A 14,232-nucleotide genomic window follows, 5' to 3' on the forward strand; every position below is an offset into this window, starting at 1 on the left:
TGAGAAATTCCTAAAAAATCAGATAAGAAAGAAGGCTTCTACCTATCACATCTAGCATGTAACAGCCAACCAAGTCTGAAACTCAAGATGAAAATCATTCATTCATTTTAGGGGCTAGGTAAAAAAACAAGTGAGCCCAGTAAAGACGGTCAGTCTTCCCAGATCCCTCAAAACATAAAAGTCTTTGAGTTTCTGTAGGACTTTTGCTGTCTGCTCCAAAATCCTTTCTACAACATGCAGAAAGGTAGGGTCCAGGGTCAGAGAACATTTTGGGGTAAGTGAGCTCCCTACCTTAAAAGGTGCTGATCCACCTTTGGCCTGCTGACTTCAATTACTGGAAACTTTTTAAAAAAATATTGAGCTTTCTTAAAAAGAAACTTCCAATAATTTGCATTCATTGGTCCTATTTATGACAATATTGATTAGTCTTCTACATGAAACTACTTTGATTTTTTGAAAGCAGTTATTATTCTCTTCCGAATTTTTATAATCTCTATATACCATTTGTCTCTATATACCATTTTACTTTACCAAGCACATTCACATGATTTATCTCTATTCTATATAACAATCCTATATGGTAAGTAGGCAAAGATTATTAGGATATATTCAGAGGCCAAATGACTCATCCAAGGTCACAATGCTAGTAAATCCAGCCTTTGGCTGCAACACACTGGTTTCTTACAAGTTATATTCTTCCAGTTGTGCCAACCGTTCTTAAAATATGATATGATGTGATTCTCAGACTCACTGGTAGATGTAACAAGCATTTACTATCAGTATGGCACTGTTCTCAGTGTTTTAAATTTCTGAGAGAAAAATAATATTCACCCATCACTTTCAGAGTTTTCTGACAATATTTCAAACACTACTGAACAGAAAACAAAACTTTAAAAGTGATTAAGTGGCTTGTCCAAGGTCATGGCATTCATTAGGAGGGAAAAAAAGAGGAAGTAGAAAAGAAACTGTGAAATAGGAACTAATTCTCTTTTGATCACTGATGTTTGTTTTGTTTTATTGTGCAAAATACACATAATATAAAATTTACCATTTTAACCACTTCTAGGTGTACAATTCAGTGGTAATTACATTCACAATGTTATGTGACCATCACCACCACTATTTTCAGAACTTTTTCATCATTCCAAACAGATCACTAATGTTTTATATCTAGTGAAAACAGTTAATTGCTTTGTTCTGGCTTACTCTAGGTACAAAAAAAAAGACAAAACTCTTTCCCACTGACTTTAAAAATAAATTAGAATACAACTCAGATTTGTAGGCTACTATCTTGGTTGTGAATACAAAAAATTCTTTTGCAATGCATGCTGTGGCATGGAAGATTAAAAAAAAGACCTCTACTCAGAGGGCTACTACATATGCTTCTCAACCACCAGCCAATTTACTATTTAAACCATAACAGACTGAGATGATGTTTGATTATTTTTGTGATCTAGGGCAGGCAGACATGATTCACTGTTCCAGAGCTGGGACTGAAGCAGACAGAGGATCAGTAACTGCCTCCAGGACTGCTATAAACAACGCCAAACCCATGTTATAAAGATTGTACTGGTATTTGCCACCAAAACCAACAATTTCCCACAGCTGGATCCACTGGGCTCCCACCTACAACTGGAGCACCATCCAGGAATCTAGACTTGATGATATTGTAAGGACTCCAGGGGGCACAGTGTCTGGACGGACTGGCTCAGAGCTTCAGGAACTAGTTCTGGTGATGGCATTGCTCTTCTTCCTAGAAACCAGTCTCAGTGTGATATGGCAGTTCTAGCAAATGAATCCCCATCTCCAAAAGCTACCTAGGATCTCAAAACTTTAAGTCGGCCTCGTTCTTGCCAGTTTTCCAAGGGATTTCATGTGTACAGTCCCTCCGAGTCCAGACACCACTGCCCTGAGGGAGTCTAGTCTTTATCAGTGGTTCTCAAATATTATGGGCTTGCAAAAACCCTACAGAGGGCCTGCTAAAACACAGACTGCTGGCCCTAACTCTCAGTGTCTAAGTCAACAGGTCTGGGTTGGGGCCTGAAAACCTGCATTTCTAATAAGTTCCCAGGTGATCCTGATCCCACTGATCCAGGGACTACAGTCTGAGAACTGCTGGTCCAGCTGTTATGGACTGAACTGTGTCCCCCAAAACTCATGTGTTGAAGCCCTAACCCACAATGTGACTGTTTGGAGAAAGGGCCTTTAAAGAGGTAATTAAGGTCAAGTGAAGTCATAAGGGTGGAGCTCTAATCCACTGGTGTCATTATAAGACAAGGATGACACATCAGGAAAGTGTGTATACAGTGACAAGGCTACACGAGGACACGGAGAAGGTGGCCATCTGCAAGTCAAGGAGAGAGGCCTCAGGAGAAACCAACCCTGCTCACACCTTGCTCTTGGGCTTCCAGCCTTCAGAACTGTGAGAAAATAAATTTCCATTATTTAAGCCTCACAGGCTTGGTATTTTGTCATGGCAGCTTGAGCTGATGAAGGCATCAGCTGTACTCGTGTCTCGGCCACTATGTTCTACCTGCCAGGATGCCATCAAGCTGAGGCCTCAAGGGTAAGAAAGGATCAGCCAACTGACAGCCCTAAAAAGGGCATTCCCAACAGAGCGAACTGCACTCCCTGAAGTCCCCAGCAAGGAAAGTGAGGCTGGCACCAGACGAGGGGGAAGGCACAGAGGGCCAGAGCACAAGGCCCATGCCTACAATGCCAGGGAAGGCAGGCTATGACCAGGTACGCCCAACCTGAGAATGATCTATAAACACCAACTCTGGAATTTGAGTCTCTAGGCTCCCATGTAATTATGCAAAAAAGGTATATTAAATTTTCTTTGATTAATACTCAAATTAGCTTGTCTTCTCTGAATACTGACACTGAAAGGAGGGCCAGAACTGAGGAGAAAACCATTTAAATTTGCTGCAAAACCATTTAAATCTATATGTGCAAAGAAATTTTACTCTGGTATTATAAAGTCTGCAAAATAAAATTAAATGAAGCAGTAAACCCATACATACACGAGCAAGAACAAGGGACATGCAAGCTTACTGATATAACTTACCTGGACAAATACAATGGCTTGTTGTGGATAATAAAGAGAGGCAGCAAATCCCATGAAACCAGGTGGATATACCAGCTTCTTTATCTTTGAACCTATTAAATAAAAGGTTGTGGACACCATCAGAAGATTTATTATCTCTATCATCACAGTTTGCCTTATACATCTAACACTGTGTAAGACTCCTTCACACCATGCCAGTGCCAAATTGCTGTGGTTAGGGCATCTCTCCAGACAAAATCTTAAAAGGGGCACAAGGTACCTCTACAGAAATGCCATGGATTTGCTGCTGAGAGCCAAGACAGCTGGTGTAACAGCATGTGTGTGTTGAAGGAGAGAGTCCAGCCTCACTCAGGTGGGCATTGTCACCACTCTCCTTTAAGGTCAGTTCCCCCTCAGCTCACCCAGAGAGAGAACCTGCTTCTCAACAAGTCCCATCTATATGTAAAAAGTTCTTATTAGAGTTTCAATCGCCTTGCTCTTAAATATGACTGTACAACAGAGGAAAGGTGAAGAAAGCTCACAACATAAAAGAGGACATCAAGACAAGAAAGACAGAAAAATGACCAAAGGAAAAATAACTTAAAACCAAATCAAACTTATTGTTAGGTATCATCAATAAATTTAAGGAGCTACTGCATTAAAAGAAAAATGAGCTTTGTGAAACACAGCAGAAAAGAGCTCTTGGAAATGACCAAAGTAAAATAATTCAAAAGAAGAAATAATCAAGAATACATAAGAGGAATCTGATAGGGGCTCCCCAGAGGGCTGAGTGGTAAAGAATCTGCCTGCCAGTGCAGGAGACGCAAGTTCGATCCCTGGGTTGGGAAGATCCCCTGGAGAAGGAAATGGCAATCCACTCCAATATTCTTTCCTGGGAAATCCCATGGACAGAGGAGCCTGGTGGGATACAGTCCATGGGATTGCGAAGAGTTGGACACAGCTGAGCAACTGAGCACTGTGCACAGAGAAAGCTGATAGGCAGCTGCTCTTGAGTTTCTAGCTCCAACTGGTGCACACAATGACCTGGGGGTCCTAGAAGTTCTGGAAGGAAGTACAATCCCCTGCTTCCCTGCCTGTTTCCACCCCCACACTTCCCAAGAAGCCAGTGATGTAGACTGCAACTGTCAGCATGGCCAGAGGGAGCCTCCAGAAGGCAACAACAAAGGGCAACAACCACCTGCCCTCCTTGAGTGGCCTGGCTGGGCCTACTTCCTCTGAATAATCATCCATTCATCTCTCTTCCAGAGAGATACCTCTTGTCCTCACCACAGTCCTGGCCACCCTCATCACCATTATCTGCTAAATGCCCAAGAAACCTATCCGTATGATCCAGCAATCCCTCTTCCGGGTGTATATCCAAAGGAAACGAAGTCAGTAACCTGAAATACCTCATGTTCATTGCAGCATTATTCACAATAGTGAATGAAAACAAACTAAATGTCTGGAGTGGAGGAATGGATAAAGAAACTATGGTATACATTTGCAATGGAATATTATTAAGCCTTTAAAAATAAGGACATTCTACCATGTGCAAAAATATGGATGAACCTAGAGGACATTATGCTAAGTGAAATAATTCAGACAGAGAAAGAAAAAACAGCACATGATTTCACTGATATGTAGAAGCTAAAAAAGTCAAATATACAGAAGCAAAGAGTAGAAGGGTGGCTATCAAGAGTAGGGAGGTGGGAGAAATGTGGAGATATTGATCAAAGGATACAAAGATGCAGTTATGTAGGATGAGTAAGTCTAGAGATCTAATGTGCAGTATGAGAACTACAGTTAATAATACTGAACCCTGGACATTTACTGAGAGGAGATTTCAGATGCTCTCATCACAAAAAAGGTAACTATGTGAGAAGATATATTAATTAGCTCCACTCCAGTAATCATTTCACTATTTATACACATATGTTGTTGCTGCTGCTGTTCAGTCGCCCAGCTGTGTCAGACTCTTTGCTACCCCATGGACTGCAACACACCAGGCCACTCTGTCCCTCACCATCTTCTGAAATTTGCCCAAGTTCATGTCCATTGCATTGGTGATGCCATGCAGCCATCTCATCCTCTGACACCCTCTTCTCCTTCTGCCCTCAATCTTTTCCAGCATCAGGGACTTTTCCAATGAGTCAGCCGTTCTCATCAGATGACCAAAATACTGGAGTTTCAACTTTAGCATCAGTCCTTCCAGCAAGTATTCAGGGTTGATTTCCCTTAAGATTGACTGGTTTGATCTCCTTGCTGTCCAAGGGACTCTCAGGAATCTTCTCCAGCATCACAGTTCGAAGGTGTCAATTCTTCAGTGCTCTGTCTTCTTTACAGTCCAGCTCTCACAACCGTACATGACCACTGGGAAGACCATAGCCTCCACTATACGGACTTTGTCAGTAATGTCTCTGCTTTTCAGCACACTGTCTAGGTATGTCATAGCTTTCCTGCCAAGAAGCAACCGTCTTCTGATTTCATGGCTGCAGTCACCATCCATAGTGATTTTGGAGCCCAGGAGGAAATCTGTCACTACTTCCACCTTTCCCCCCTCTATCTGCCATGAAGTAATGGGGCCAGATGCCATGATCTTAGTTTTTTTAAATACTTAGTTTTAAGCTGGCTCTTTCACTCTCCTCCTTCACACTTATCAAGAGGTTCTTTAGTTCCTCTTTGCTTTCTGCCATTAGAGTGGGATCATCCACGTATCTGAGGCTGTTGATGTTTCTCCCACCTATCTTGATTCCAGGCTGTAACTCATCCAGCCTGGCATTTCTCATAATGTGCTCAGTGTATAAACAAATAGGGTGACAGCAGACAGCCCTGTCATATACATATACACATATCAAAACATCACTTTGTATACCTTAAATACATATATATTTTTATTATAATTTTTCTACTTTAAGTACAACATACTCTATAATAATTAATATTACTTTACAAAATGGGGAGGGGGGAAATTATGCTTGAAAGGATAAACAATTGCCTAGCATTTTAGAGATATTTACTATCAAAATAAAAGTCCTAATTATAAATGAAACCTGTCTATTGAGTTGTCAAGCCTTGGTTAATTTGTATACAAGCAATTCATACAACTGTGTGTACTTAAGAAAAAAAACTGAATTTCTTTATTAAAAAATAAAATAAAATTATATTAAGATAAATACAATGTTTGAAAAAAGAAAGAAAAGAAATCCTACCAGGACAGACTTAGCCCATCATACTGCTGCCAGCATCTACCTAAAGGGGCCTGCAAATCACTCTGACCACCCTCCCACTCATTTTGCTTAGGAACCCCCACCCAGGCTCCTATATCCCAGCACCCATGGGAAAAGATCTATTGTACAGTATGTGTGTATGTGTACTTTTCTGGAAAAGAATTAAGGTTTTAAAGTATTTTAATACAACTAGAGCTCTCTCAGGAAAAGGGAGAGGGGAACATCTAAATAAACAAGCAAATAAAGACAAAGGCAAAGGCCCCACAGCAGCAGATGTCCTTCTGTTGCTGATCTGCTCAGGGGAGCACAGTTCCCGGTCATCCTCAGGACGGTCAGCCCAGTGGATGTGCGGAGGATGAACACAGTGCAGAGCGCATGCATGGCACAGGGAGCTGTAAAACTGTTCCATGTGCTCTCCCCACGGAGAGGGAAGGAGGAAGCTAATCTCACTTGATTCCACATTCCTGGCTCCCTAACAGCCAGTCAACATTCCAACACCCTGGCCTTGGGATCTCCATAAATTCTAAACACTATCTAAATAAGATAGGAATGCTTTTTTGGACAGCTTTACAGAAGGAGGGGAAAGAAGTTTGGGACAAAAAGCTGATTCAACTATTGCCCAAGTCGATTAGCAAAAATAAACTCTGCTTTTAATTCTTATATATTCTGCACCAAATGGGAGGAGGACACAGGAACTACAACAGGACCGCACTCTTCCGTATTGTAAAAGAACAGTTAAGGCAGGTATAGAAAGGTTCTTAATACTGAGAAACAGTTATCAAACTAGTCTCTATAGTCATCTCTTATTGGAACCTGATTACAGGCTTCATAATCTTTCTAATTTAGAAAATTTTGTAATCTGAATTTTATAACCAGTGAAACTTCCGAGTAGTTCATAACAAATTCATCTCATTACGGTAAAGTATTTTATCATCCTGTATTTCCTATAAATACTTTGTAATCCAGTAGTAAGATGTAGTAATATCTCTAAGTTGATATTTGTTAGCTTCTAACTTTAAGTATTTTAAAAGATTTTTTTTATCATCACTGACTGAAGCTATAAGACATCAAGAAATTATAAGCTATGAAACCACTGTACTGTGATTAATAGCCTGATTTGTTTTACTTTCTAATCTTTTATATTACAAAAAAATACTACAGTGCACAACCTTGAACATATGCCATTCTACATGTGTACAATAACATTTAAGAGGTAAACTGCCAGAATTCCAACCAATTAGCCTGATCTTAATAGTGAAATATTTAGAAACAGTTTCTCAGGTGTGACAGGTCTTAGTTAACAAAAGTTCACTTTCTGTACTGAAGAGCAACAGGAATTTGACCAAGTAAATGAAGTAAATGTGCCTATGAAGGATAACTAACTTATTTAAATCAAAAGTACATAATTTTTTTCATTTTTTTTTTACAATTTCTATATATGTTTAAAATCAAATATACTGGAGAAAATAATGATATCAATTATACACCAAGAAGGCTATATGCAGAAGCCAATTCATTATTCCAAAAACTGATAAATGAAAACAAAGAACCAAACATATATCTTATCTCTGATTTATGAATTTTTTTCTTAAAAAAAACTACAAAATTGTACCTACCTCTAGCCAAAACGAGTCCAACAACTCCAGCAAAACCAATAACACCAAGTCTTGGAAAAAATCCAGGAGGTGCATTTTGGAGATATTCATAGCTGTCTACAATAGAATCAGACCAGAAAATAGTACCATAAATTGCTCATTAATAAATAAAACACACACACCAAGTGTATTTCAATTAAAAATAAATAAAAATAAACAAAAAGAACAAAACAGTAAGTCATATATAAAAGTATATGTAGTATCAAATACTTTTCAAATAATGTAGTCTGCTGTTAATATGCTTCAACAAGTTCTTTTTATGTGAGAGATAAACATGATTTACTAGTCACATAGTAAGTATCCAATTCTCAAACACTTTTTAGTCTGATGATAATCTGGCAGTAACATTAGATTATCTTCATAATTCTTGAAGGCAACAGATCTGAATCAATTATTTGTAAAGGGAGAAATACAACTACAGGAACCTCTCGCTATTCAAACACAGGATCAGAATAAACTTGGATAAATCTTTGGACAGATGTGTCACTGTCTGAAGCTTTGTTGACTGCTCTCTAAAACTCAGAAGCCAAATATATCAGACTCAGGGGGAAAAAAAACATATCTTTTGCCATCTGAATTCATTATTCAGACTCAAGAAATGAAAAATCTAAACACTGAAGGAAACTTGTAGCGCAAGTACATGCGGGAAATAGTCACTGTTGATAGATAAATACAAACAAATGCAACATGTGAGCCTACTTGCCACGCCTGAACATGCCTGATGACCTCATTTGCACGATGCCTCCTCAGAACTCCTTCCCTGACTGCTTCCATCTCCCCAATCTCTGTTAAACTAGTCTCCTTCCTCTGTACCTTCGATGGTGGTCTACGAATGCCTCTGTATTTGAGATAGTATTGGACACTTTATTATATGCACCTCAGTGGTTGTGACCACTGTCTTCCTCAGCCTCTCTCTTCAATGCCTGCCATGGTGGTGACTTAACAAATGAAAGTGGAACCAAACTAACTGGAATACTCTGTAATTCTCTCCTCCAGATAAGACTAGACACATGCCAGTTTTCCTTTCCTTGGGTTCTTTGGGAACTGTGGTGATCATTTTAAATACTGCTATAGGGTTTGTGCTGCTGCTAAGTCACTTCAGTCGTGTCTGACTCTGTGTGACCCCATAGACGGCAGCCCACCAGGCTCCCCCATCCCTGGGATTCTCCAGGCAAGAACACTGGAGTGGGTTGCCGTTTCCTTCTCCAATGCATGAAAATGCAAAGTAAAAGTGAAGTCGCTCAGTCATGTCTGACTCTTCGTGACTCCATGGACTGTAGCCTACCAGGCTCCTCCGTCCATGGAATTTTCCAGGCAAGAGTACTGGAGTGGGGTGCCACTGCCTTCTCCAATAGGGTTTGTGCTGTTTGCACCAATTCCTGTCTTGCCTTTAACCTGATTTTAACTTGCCTGGGTCATTTGAGGCAATTTTCTACTTCTCTTTATTTTTGCCTACCAGCATGTTATTTTCAACTGTAGCCATGAACACAGAGCAGGTGATAGGACACCCAGATCCCTTGGTGAGCTGAGCCAAAGCGGGAAAATCACAAAGAAATGGGACTCTAAGACTGCACTGAAGCTGAAGTCCAGCTTCTAGTTAACACATCTTGGCTGTGACTGCTGGGAAATGGAGTGGTTGCCTTGGCAGACAACAACGCAACTCATAATGGAATGTTTCTTCTTAAGAGCCTTTGCGGTAACTGAGTCCAAGAGAAGAAAAAAAAGACTCATATTGCAAATACTGCTTACTTCTATGGGAAATGACAGGTGACAACAAAGAGATCACCTCAGTCACACAGAGATAAAAGATCAGGACATCTTTAGCTTCCTGAGGGAAAAAAAGAAGGTAACAAAGTACCTAATTGCCAGAGTTGTTATGAGGATTCTATATCAATTAATACTTGCAAGTCACATAGATTAGCCCCTGATACTTAACAAGCACTGAATAACTGTTTTTAAAATTAAGATATTAATCCACATGAATAATTTAAAGAACTGGTAAGCCACTAATATGTCTATCTTCAAAGGAAGACTTTATTTATATGGTAGGTAGTCTCAGGGGTATTAGCACATCAATGCTCTGATGATCTTCACAGAGAAATAAATTGTACTCATGTTTATTCTGTCATGGAAACAAACACTTGTAAAAGAAGAGGATGATTGGTTTAGATGCCCAATAAAGGGAATGAAATATGATCAATGTCTATTAATTTCCTAATATTAGTTGAACACAAGACTGTGAAATCAGTTTATGGGTGTACGTGTTAAGTGAATGTGAAAAACAATTAAAGATGATAAAAAACAAATGAAAACATGTAAGAACACATGAATCATGCAATAAAGCCTTTCCTAGGCACACTAGCCTAGTTCCTTCCTGCATCTAGACTTCTATAACATGTGTTAATAGCCATGCCAATGAGCGATCCTGATTCCGAAAACCTATAGATGAGCTAGGACACTGCATCTAGAAACAGATTAAAAAAGAAAATCCAGTGTATCTGCACCTGCTAGGTCAACAATCCTAATGATCCTGAAGAGACTTACCTGAATGAGAACACTAGTTTCCTGAAATCTGATGGAAAAAAACAGATCCTCTTTCCAGAAATTTCCAAATAGCTCTAAAATTCTACATATAATTTTAAGGAATTCACAGATCCCCTGAAGTCCATCCACGGAATACCAGTTAAAACATCCAATGTCAAACAAACTGACTGTGCCTAATTAAAAATCAACTTACCTAAGCCCCACTGAACCAAACTTTGAATCTTGGGCTTATTTTGGGAGTACTTTTCCTAAAAAGATAAAAAAAAGAATGAATAGACTTTTTTGATTAGAAAGTAACAATAAATATGTATTTGTCTTTACTGAATAAATTATCATGTTATTAGCACTTCTTGAACAAAGGGATTTACTGTCTATCTGAGGGGTTTTGTGTTGTTTTTTTTGTTTTGTAATTTCCCGTTCACCACAAATTGCTTAGCAGAATGGCTTATTATTGCCACAGGAAGCAAAGATTTCAAATAGAGTGGTTTCAACAACCCAGCCTTTTTATTCTTCTACTGAAACTGAAGAGGATGAAAAACACTCAATCCCCTCGATAATTAAAGTGGAAATCCTTTCCCTGTGAGATTAAATCTTTAATATTAAGTCTATTTCCTGATTTGCCATGATTTTAGAGCCTGTATCTGAAAACTGCCCATTTGAAGCAGAAATGACCCAATTTAATGTGACAAAGGAGTCTATATCCAGATTTGGAGACACGTACCCCAATCTTGAGCAAATGAAGTATTAACATTCTCTTAATAATAAAAAGACTTTTTACATGAACATCAGATGATCCTAAAGAAAACTAGGAACTAGGCTAGAAAGTATCCACCTTCAAGAAGTCTACAGTAAAAAATGGAAAAAGAGATATGTGGGTATTAGAAGATACCAGAACCAGCTGCCACTTGGAAAATGATTTGTTTATTTTAACTCAATTCAAGTCAGAGCAAGTTATACTAATACTGTTAAATGGCCTTAAATAATAAATGCTGAATTTAGGGAGGACATAAAGGACATTTAAAAAAAAAATCGAGTACTGCTTCATTAAAATCCATCATTAGTTTTTTCTGCACATAAAAAAAGAAAAGCTACAGATCAATGTTTAGACTGACTGCCCACTTCTTCTGCTGCATAATCTGTTAACTATGAGGAAAAACTAAATCAGTTCTTAAGAATGAGAATCAGTTCTAATTTAAGAAAATTAAATTAGTTCTTAAAGAAAGGGACTAGAACTTGTAGGTCTGAAAATGGAATCAGGAATGAAAAGTACTTTCATTCACGAAGAGTTCAATCTACAGGAAAATAAAAACTAGTATAATCACAAAAAAGCTTTTTTACTTATAAGCAGTACAAATAAACATGTTGATTACTATTCTGTCAGGTTCAGAGGCATTTTGCTGCACTAAGCATCAAGCACAGACAAGAAAGTAAAAAACAAAAAGCAACCTTAGGTTGAAAGGTAAAGAGACAAAGTACTTTTAACCACAAAAAAAAAAAAAAAAAAGAGCAAGAGAGAAATAATAGTAGTCATGCAGTCATGCCTACATGGTACAAAAATATTTGCAAATGTGCTGACCTTATCTTAACCACCAGCAGATGGTTTAAAAATCTTCTAGAACAAGAGAACAAAGTCTAAATGTGTTACAGCACATTATGTGTAAAATCTTTAGGTATTTCATAACTCTATAATATGGTTATGATACTCTAGTATAATGACCTAATTTATGTTGCTGACAGGGTCTATGTTTACCATTTTCTTTCTAAATTGGTGAACAAAAGTTCAGCACTGGCACAGACAGTGGAAATTTAAAATTTTAAAAGATCTGGATGAAAACTGAGTTTATAAATCTCAATCAAAGTAAATCTAGACCACAGCATACACATCTACATTCTGTTACTTTGTCATCAATTTTCAAAATCAAGTATGGCAAATATATAGATCAAAGTCCACAAAAACATTCTGTAGACTGTAAGCTTCAGTTTCCAATGTTAAAAGCTGCAGATGTGCTTTCATGAACATAATGACATATGTCTGATCTAAAACCTGAGCAGCACAAGTCAATCTGTAGATGCAGATCTTTGATCACTAGAGGAATCATTTCAGTACTCAAACATGTAATTCCACCCTCTTTTAGTTACCTACTCTCTTATTATTGCATTTGAAATGCTCTGTACCCATCGTGCTTAAAGTGGTACTGACTTATAGAATCTGTGAGGAGAGAAACTTCCTAACTTTAATATATATAAATGTTTGCAGTGTACCCTTTTCCTCCTACTAAAGTTCCAGTCCCAGTATCCTCCCTGGTGGACGATAATGTTTTCGTAGCCATGACCAACAAGATAGGTACCATGGGGGAATTCCCTGCTGGTCCAGTGGTTAGGACTCAGACCTTTCACGGCTGTGGCTGGGGTTTAAGCTCTGGTTGGGGAACTAAAACATCCCGTAGGCCAAGCAGGCCTGGCCAAAAAAAAAAAAGATAAGTACCATGGGCCTCTGCTCTCTAGGCAATGTGACACTCTCTGCCCAGTGGGAAGGAAATTCTCTCCGCAGCTATGGCAACAGCTGCCACCAGGAAGTTAGGGCTCTCTGCTCTCTTCCAGAGATGGCACTGATGAACATTTTTAAGGTGGGCACTCTTTAATGTGGGGCCCTTTGTTGTGCCTTTTTCTGAAAACTTAGAGCCAATATAGACTTTTCACTACTGACTCTAAACAGAAATGCATTCATTCTATTTTCAGAATAGCTGTACCTGACACCAACTTGTATATGGTTCGCAATAATGTCGGAGATGAGAGATGCTTTCTTCAAGTTGGGTCCTTGGTTCTTCCACATATTTAGACTGATGCTCAGGAACAGAGTAGAGTGAAAGCTGTAAAGATTGAAAAACAAAACAGAAAAAAATGAAGAAGGGTAGACAGCAATGAAATAATAATCGTCAAATTTATAAGCACCGTATTTCTAGTAATTCATGAACGACAGTGACTAAGCATTACATGCACCCTGAACCTTGCTTTAGACCATCTTTGTACCATACTTACTCTTAATAAGGCCTAGGCCAAGAGAGCAGGGCTCTTCTGAGGTGTCGCAGCCTCCTCCGACCCTGCTTGTAGCAGACAAAGCAGCCCTCTTCACCCATTTTATATACTGGTATTTGTTATTTCACCTTAGATTTAGTTTGAAAAAAGGATTCTATTACTCTAAAGGGTGGGTGGTGGGGTAGGAAAAAAAGCTTGAGAGTAACTGAAGAGTCAGTCTAGACTTAGTTCTAGTCTAGTCTATCCTAGTCATCTTCTAACGATCAGTCTAACGCTAACGAAAGCAGGAGAGCAGGTTTGTTCCCCAGGCAGAGAGGAAATGTTTCAGAGCCACCACGGGCTGCCTGCTTCACCCTCAAAGATGCCACTGCCCCAAGGCCTGAAAAGAAGAGAGGAAAGGGCAAAAAAATAAGCTATTTAGCTTTATGTAAACACCATTCAAGTAACCCTGATCATGACTGAAGGTAGATCTTTATGATACTCTACTCAGAGTATTTTACTTTCAAAAGAAACCAAATAGCCAAAATAATCAGTGGGAAGTAGAGACAAAAAGGAATGTAAACAATGGAGAGATGATTTCCTATTTTATATATTCATATTTATTAAGCATCTACTTATAAGCCTCTAATCCAGCCAAGAAGCAGGATGAGCCCTGGTCTTTAATTGCTTAGGAGAGGAAAAAATGTGAATGTTTTCCTGGCTTAATAAGCAGTCTAGAAGCAGG

General features: G+C 38.8%; 1 protein-coding gene across 1 annotated transcript in view; it reads right to left on the bottom strand.

Moving 5' to 3' along the window:
- The window catches only part of APOO (apolipoprotein O), a 55,774-nt gene that overhangs the window by 14,480 nt on the left and 27,062 nt on the right, over positions 1-14,232 (bottom strand). The window contains exons 6-9 of the mRNA XM_086388858.1: positions 13,223-13,342; positions 10,666-10,720; positions 7,890-7,985; positions 3,068-3,159 (exon numbers count right to left, since the gene is read on the bottom strand). Coding sequence (XP_086244984.1) covers positions 3,068-3,159; positions 7,890-7,985; positions 10,666-10,720; positions 13,223-13,342 — 363 coding nt within the window. The remainder of the gene's footprint in view (positions 1-3,067; positions 3,160-7,889; positions 7,986-10,665; positions 10,721-13,222; positions 13,343-14,232) is intronic.

Source organism: Bos grunniens, chromosome X (genome assembly GCF_055505025.1).
Source record: "Bos grunniens cultivar Pamir isolate PY7600 chromosome X, Bosgru_T2T1.0, whole genome shotgun sequence".
NCBI lineage: Eukaryota > Metazoa > Chordata > Mammalia > Artiodactyla > Bovidae > Bos > Bos grunniens.